The 8,379-nt window shown below is 35.1% G+C and overlaps 1 protein-coding gene across 1 annotated transcript in view; it reads left to right on the forward strand.

Annotated features, from left to right (window-relative positions):
- Nucleotides 1-2,714, forward strand: part of avpr2aa (arginine vasopressin receptor 2a, duplicate a) — a 22,471-nt gene extending 19,757 nt beyond the window's left edge. Inside the window, exon 6 of the mRNA XM_016280071.1 lies at nucleotides 1,378-2,714. Coding sequence (XP_016135557.1) covers nucleotides 1,378-1,577 — 200 coding nt within the window. The 3' untranslated portion in view covers nucleotides 1,578-2,714. The remainder of the gene's footprint in view (nucleotides 1-1,377) is intronic.
- Nucleotides 2,715-8,379: the final 5,665 nt, after the last annotated feature.

Genomic DNA, 8,379 nt, shown 5'->3' on the forward strand with positions numbered 1-8,379 from the left:
CCTCTTAGACACATGCATATTTAAAGGCCATTTCTTCACACCAATAAATAACCTATTTCCATCCCCTGCTGCTCTTCCATCACTAACCAGATGTTGATATCTCTCACCACAGGCCACTGAGAGCTGCTAACACACACATCTGTGCTCCTACTCCAGCTGCTTTTGATTTGTTTCAGCTGTTTTCTTGCAGCCAAATGGGCAACAAATTGCCATTGATTGAACAGTTGAATGTCATATAAACTGTTTAGTGTAAGAGATTTTCTTACTGCATTTCCAACAATGGAAACTTAAATTATAATGTATTTTTGGTCATTATAAATCCCTGCTTGGATGCATTCCTTTATTTCCTATTCCAGTTTAAAGTGTAAGGGGTTGAAGGAAGTCTCTTATGTGGTACAGTAAAATGCAGTAAAAACATTGATATTGTAAAATAGTATTACAAATTTAAATAACTGTTTTCTATTTTAATATATTTTAAAATGTAAATTATTCTTGTGACAGCAAAGCTGTTATTTATTTATTTATTTTTTGAGGCAGTGTATCACTACTGTAAATCATGCTAAAAGTGACATTATAGATGTCCTTAAGATTATTATACAGCATTTCCTATTATACAGCATTTCCTATTGCTGGTTTAGTCAATAATTCAGAGAATAGTTCAAGTATAAATGTTTAGTCATTGAGAGTGGCCCCAGGTAATAAAATATGTTCTAAGAATGTTTTGCTAACGTTTCCATTGATGTTGGAAAATGTTATTTCTGAATGTTCTCAGAATGTTCAAACCCGTCCAGTTCATAAATGTTTCAAAAATGTTTTTGATGTGAAACTTAGAAAAACATTAAGAGAATGTTCAGTTTAATTTTTTTGCAAACATTATGGGAATGTTACTTTTGAATTTTCTCCAAACCATTTGAAACTAGTTAGTAGTTACATTTAAAAAAAAAAGATGAACATCCAGCTATAATTTTCAGAAAAACGCCCCATAAATGATGTATAAACAATGTTGGGGAGTATAGTTACATGCAACAGAATTACGTAATTTAAATACAAAATTAATGTAACTGTAATCTGTTACAGTAACATTATTAAAGACCCGATAACTTTGAACGAACACTCTATTAACATTACTGGAACATAACTTTAAAAGAACCCTGCCAGAACCTAAGCCAAAATTCTAAAAACATTCCCTGGCGAGCATTTGCCAAAGTATACAGTTTTAGTTGAGTTTTGAAATTTCTCTTAGATCAGCACATTTCAAGGAGTCACTGTCTCTAATGTGGTTTATATTAGTAGTAACCCTTAAATAAGGACAATAACTTGACCTCTACAATAACTGACTTGAAATTGATTTGATTTCTCTTCCTCCCTCATTCTCAGGAGTGGCTTTCACTATCCTGATGCTGCTAGCCAGTCTGAACTCCTGTACGAACCCATGGATCTACACAGCCTTTTCCAGCAGCGTGTCCCGTGAACTTCTCGCTCTGCTGCGCTGTCGGCCAAAGCTGCCCCGCAGGAGCTCAATGCACGACCACTCCAGTGACATAAACACCTCCACTACCAAGGACAACCAGTACTGACCCCTACAGAATAAATGAAAATTGAGTGTCAGCAGAGACAGGGATTTATACGGATGTATCTATCCTATGCATGTGAAAGACATGTTGTCATGAGATATTGCCACATCTTCTATTCAGAGTATCCGATGATGCCACTTTAACCAAGTGAACTGTGAAGAGTGGCTTATTATTTAACCAATTTATGACATAAATTTGAGGATTTTATGCAAAAATAGACCTCTTGAGTATGAGACTGATCTTTGCTGTCTCATCAAACAGGATAAAGAACAGCTTACTGACTGTCATAATAAACGTAATTAAATTCTACGGAAAATTGAAATATTAACTATTGTGTGTGAGATGGAGATAAATGTCTTAACTGCAGAGGAAGAAGAGATCAAGGCCTTAACCCCACAGCCAGCTATTTCATCCCATTTATCAGTCTTTCTGCCGTAAGTCTTCTTCAGATTCAGAGCTTTCATGGCAAGGACTGAGGAAGAACATGAATTATGTGATTCATGCATGGAAAATACATCCAGTGGACAGTTCAAATCCATGCCAAACAGAAAAATCCAGGACTAAAAGTGATATACATTCCTTATTGGACAAATATTTAATAAATGCCTTTTGTACACATTCAGTACAAGAGGTAGAGGTATAAAACTGAACATATTTTGACTAATTTGTTTTTAATAAGGCTGAGGAAATAATAATGGTTTTATTTAGTGAAACACCAGCAGTGTGCAAAGCAGCAACACTTTCAGTTCCTCAATAACAGTCAACTTATATATAAAGCACTTAAAAGCTTATTTAAAGTTGTGTGAGAATAAAAAGAAGTAATAATGAATATGAGAAAATGGTAAAAGAAGATACATTTAAATGACATCAGGTTATACAGCGCCTTCAATTTAACTGATGTACAGTATGAGTATACTGTCATCTGATACTCATCTGATACTCTGTAAAGAATAATATTCTATATCAGTATTTTTGCTTAAAATAAGAACAAATGATTCCGGTAGGTTGGAAACCACTAAAAAGGCATATCCTGCAAATCAATTAAATTGATCTTCTTTTAAGAATGGCTAAATATTGTTGCTAAAAGCACGAGGAAAGGACTGATTAAGAATTTGTTTTTGTAGCAGTAGCTGATTTGACACACTGTACATACTGTATATAAAGGCTTAGATTAAATGAAAACATAAGATATACTGTAAAAAAAAAAATTCTATTCATACCGATTTATCTAAATATATTTATTTTGCATTTTAAAGAGAAAATGTCTTTGCCAAATTCTTGTGATATAGTCCAGAAACAACAAATAAAGAATCACATAAACCAATTCAGGGTTGAATGTGGGGTCTCTATAAGAGTAATTGAGCATAGATACACTAAATACGGAGACCTGTATCATTTTACTCTAAATGTGAGCTGATCTTCATTTCAAAGTAATTGATAGTCAAAGAAGATATGATTCATGAAATCGAAAACAGATTATACGACTGATCCAAATTAACCTCTTTGTCTAACAGCACTTTTTAACATCACCTTTAGAGCTTACTATCATTTACACAATTACTTCACATCTATACATTTTTGTTGAGGTGCAACTCACTGTTGTTAGTCTTTGCAGGAGTTGAAAGGTGTAAAAGAAGAAGCCATATAGCAAATACATCAGGAGGTCACAAATAACCCCAGGCCTACCACCATGACTATAGGTCCGGGTAACTATTTGAAGAATGCACTGCAGACATGCATGAAAGTTAGTTAGATGAAAGTTAGACTTGTGGCATAAATTAGGATTGAAAGTTTGATCAAGACAAAACACATCACTGCAGGAAAGTATCTCATTCCAGCCATAACATATGGTGATGAGGATATCCTCTGGCATCTGGACTGTATGAACAAACTGATCTGTATGAAAGACTGCTCAGCGGACATCAGTATTAACGGAAATGTTTACCCAAAAATGAAAACTTACCCACCCTTGGGCCATGCAAGATGTAGATTATTTGTTTCTTTATCAGAACAGATTTGGAGAATTAGCAAGAATTAGAATTAGCAAGTGAAGCATTTAGCATTCATCAATTGCTCACCAGTGGGTCCTTTGCAGTGAATGGGTGCCATCAGAATGAGAGTCCAAACAGCTCATAAAAACATCACAAATAATCCACATGATTCCAGTCCATTAATGTCTTGTGAAATGAAAAGCTGTGTGTAACAAACAAATCCATCATTAGGAACTTGAAGGATGAGCCCATAATCCATAATAAAGCTTCCTTTGTATCAAAATCCACAAACATATTGAATTGTTTTCACTTGTAATTAAACAGTGCTTTGCTTGATCTGTGCTCAAGATCTTGATCTTGATTTCTCTCCTGATTCAGACAAGATTATGAATGGAGGACTTGAATTTTAAGTTAAAAACGTCATGATGTATTTGTTTATTACAAACGTGCAGCTTTTTTGCTTCACAAGAATTTAATTAATGGACCGGAGTCATGTTGATCACTTATGGATTATTGTGATGTTTTTATCAGCTCTTTTGACTCTCATTCTGACGGCACCCATTCACTGCAGAGGATCCACCGGTGAGCAAGTGATTTAATGGCTAAATTTCTTCAAATCTGTTCGGATAAAGAAATAAACTCATCTGCGTCTTACAGACGCAGAGTACATTTTCAGCAAATTATTAGGTGAATTAATCCTTTTAAAATACTGTAATCCTGTTGCTAGGGCCAATTGTTTTATGCTGATACTTATTTATTTGGCTAGTTACATGCTGTAATTATACTAATACATCCCCTCACATTTCAGTCATTTGATTTTTTTATTTATTTTTTTGAAAAATGACAAAAAAGTGCTGTGAAAATTGTTCACAAAAACAATTTATAAAACACAAACAGACAATTCGTACTAAAACAAAATGTTTACTTCATGGAGGGACAGTAATTGGAACCTTCTGTGCTCACTTGCAAAACCAAAACTATGCCCTTAAAAGGGTATCCATCCCTCTGACATCACCATACGCACCTCTCTTTGGATTCCAGATTATACATAGAATCCTTTTAAGTCAGTTTCCTCTGAGAACAGGAAATACAATGAAGACCTGTAATAAACTAATGTGAACTGCCGGGTAAGCTTGGTCAAACACCGTTTACGTGGCAAAAAATAAAAATAAATAAAGTACATCCGTTTTGAAGTGCAAACCTGAAAGCCAGGGTCATGTGGGATAAATCTGGATCTCTAAAACATTCCTATGAATGAAACCATAATTTCTTCTCATCCCGTAGGGTTTGTAAGACAGCTACGCAGGGCTTATTAATGGCTGTGGTTCAGGAGGACCACAGAAATCCTGCCAGTGTTGGATAGCATTCTGTGTCCGAGGTCATTCACTAATTCAATGCTGTTTCTGGCAGTTTAAGAGATATAAATAAGGAGTATGTCTGTTGAGAGGTTGACACGCAGTGGCCGACCCTTCAGTGAAGAAGTAATTAGGTTCAAATATAAAATGAAACTTACAAAGAAAATCAATCAGATTTCTTATTATAGTAAAATATATCACTAAATAAACGGCATGAAGTGACAACAAAGAATGTAAGGTTTCAAAAGGTTTCAGGAAAGACTGGAATTGCACTTTGTAATTTTCGTGTCAGAGTGATGGATTCTGAAATTTGTCAACAATGGGTTTTTTTTCCATTTCGGAGCAAAAGCATCTGTGGAATCTCATATATAAATAATTATCTTTCTGACAGCAGAGTTTGGATTTTAGCAATTAAAGTTTACAGTTTTCATTATGAAGTATATTATTCTAGTTCTAGTTCTGTATCCCAAATCACAGCTGAGAAAACCACAGTATGATGAACAGGAAATAACAGAGTGAACTTCATGTAATATAAAACCTGAATGAAGACTATTGTCACATTCACAGATGCATGGATGTATACAACATTATTACAAACAGCTGGTCTACATTAGCACTTGTATATAATTGTCGAGAGAGGGCTGGAAGGATAATAAACAAAGTAAGGATGTTTAAATCTGCTGCTGCTAAAATCATTTGCACACCAAATCAGATCATGCATGAAGATACAATATAGAATCAGCCTACGTAATAAAAAGCTGCTCAAAATAAGATTAGTCTGTACCCCATTGCATCTCCAAAATATTTATCTAGGAGCCTTTTATAAGAATGTTTTCCAGAATTTCTGCAAGTACCGCTTGTTTATTTTACAGTACTGCATAAGCTTTGAGCATTACTCTCTAATAAGGATGAAATTACTTACACCTTGAGGTTCAGTTCACCTTAGGCCGCTCTGGTAGCTGGCCATGTTACTGGCACGCTGCTGGATACTGAACAGACAAGAAACACATTTTTGAATGCCAGACATTGCATTCTGTTTAATAGCCTGTCTTGTTTGCACTTACAATTAATTGCAAATAACTGCAAGTGTTGTATAATTATATAAAAGTTATGAATGGCCTATAAAGTTGATAAAAATGTCAAATGAAGACTAGAGTTTGGAAAGTAGCCTATACTGTGGAATGAACTGGTCCAGTCCAGTGTTTTGTAACTTGTACATTTTTTGTAGGCAATTATACTGTCGTTCTTATGGAAAGAAAAATGTTTCGGGTTTGTGTAATTATACTTTAGAAAAATGATCATTTTACGATATTAATGTTACTAAATCTTGAAGAAAATGCAACTTTGATGACTATGACTTTACTCATATTTGAAGAGTCTTACTGCCCTCAGGTGTTCATTAGTCAGAACTACAATGGGCTTTTAGCTTTTACATGAAAAGTAACAAATTAACTTTTTAAAAATCATATGTTATGTACTAACTTGCACTTTACTAAAATGTCAAGTATTTACATAAGATCAAAAACCGATTGAACAACATATGTACAATGGCACTATACAAGATTGCAATGATTTGGCCTACATTTAGTGATTCAATAACTTGTTGCCTGAAGAAAAAACGCCTTTCTACATTTTTATGGTCATTACAGGGACAAGATCATTTCTGGCTGTTTATGGAAACATCTGAACAGAAGGACCCTTTGTCAGGACAGTCAAGAGCTCAGATCATTAACATCAGTGAAAATCAATAAAAACATCAAAAGGAAATGAAAAAAAAGAAAATCTATAGATTGCTATTAGATAAAATATACAGGAAATGGTTGGACGACAGTATCTAGCCTATGGCCCAATGGTCTGCTGTATGTGAGCCACCATGTAGAGGCTGTAGACGATGTTTTGAACGCCTGGCGATTCTGTTCTTTTGACTGTCAGTTTTGCCTTTTTCAGTTTTCCAAATCCACGTGGCTGTGTAAGTAAACATTTGTTGAGCTTTTATCAAAATGCTTACAAATCCCTTCAAATGTATCTATCATGTTTTAAATGGGTCATATGATGCTATAGGCACTTTTACAAGTTGTTTGAACTGAAATGTGTGTACACAACCACCCTAAAACGATAAAACTCCACCCAGTGTTTTTTCTTTAATTTGCTCAAATCTTTACCCCTTTCTCAAATCGAGGCGATCTCAAATGCCTGTCTGTGTGACGTCACAAAACAGTCCCCTCCCACAACAGTTTGATTGACAGTAGAGTTTCAGCACAGACTGGACTGGCGTCTTACCTTAGACCCGCCCTGTCCCTGAGTGAGCTGTCATCAGTCCGCCATTGTTTCACCGCCGGAGCAGAGTTTGGAAAGTAGCCTATACTGTGGAATGAACTGATCCAGTCCAGTGTTTTGAAACTTGTAAATTTTTTGTAGCCAATTATACTGTCGTTCTTATGGAAAGAAAAATGTTTCGGGTTTGTGTAATTATACTTTAGAAAAATGATCATTTTACGATATTAATGTTACTAAATCTTGAAGAAAATGCAACTTTGATGACTATGACTTTACTCATATTTGAAGAGTCTTACTGCCCTCAGGTGTTCATTAGTCATGAAGTGTTCTGTTGTTGGATGTAATAATGAACATAGCAGTCATCATTTACTCCCGACATCTGAGCCGCTGAACTAGCAGTGGATTACGTTTGTTTTTTGAAGAGAGTGGCCCGCCATCTACATAAATGCGTTTGTGTTCGTGCGAATCATTCATGATCCAGCTTCACCTACAGAAGAAGTGAGTATAAGGTTTTTTAATGAATCTTTGCAAATCGCCTTAACTAATAATGTGCTAATTAGCAAGTTTCATGATGAATGCGGCTAAAGTAAACAGTCTCTCAGAGAGCGCTGGGAAGAGAGGGGCGGGGTCAGCAGAGCTCATTAACATTTAAAGGAAAATACTACAAAACTTTTTGACAGGGTAAAAAAGGTGTTTTTTACACTACCATTGAGAAATTAACCAAACTATGTTACAGACTTTTCATTAAGACCCTAAAGAATATCAACTTGTGGAAAATGGGCATCCTATGACCCCTTTAATATTAACACTGGGCACTGTGGTACCGCATAAAGACTTAACAGGCTGTAATACAGTGTACATTTTTATATAAAAATAACAAAATGTTATCAATGGGACAGTGCAAAAAAATCTGAATTTAAAACCATGAATTTACATCACCCAAATATACTTTCAGAAATCTATAATAATGATTTACATTTTAGAGTTGTCGGGACGGATTTCGCAGCAAATTGCATACATAGGCCTACCACATTTGCAAGATTGTATCAAGTTATATCCGCACACAAAGAAAAGTAGCTCTGGCTGTGGGTAGCAGCTTAAAGGGGTCATATGATGCGATTTCAATTTTTCCTTTTCCGTTACAAGCTCTTGGTGCATAAAGAAGATCTGTAAAGTTGCAAA

This window comes from Sinocyclocheilus grahami, unplaced genomic scaffold (genome assembly GCF_001515645.1).
Source record: "Sinocyclocheilus grahami isolate Dianchi unplaced genomic scaffold, SAMN03320097.WGS_v1.1 scaffold137.1, whole genome shotgun sequence".
Classification (NCBI taxonomy): Eukaryota; Metazoa; Chordata; class Actinopteri; order Cypriniformes; family Cyprinidae; genus Sinocyclocheilus; species Sinocyclocheilus grahami.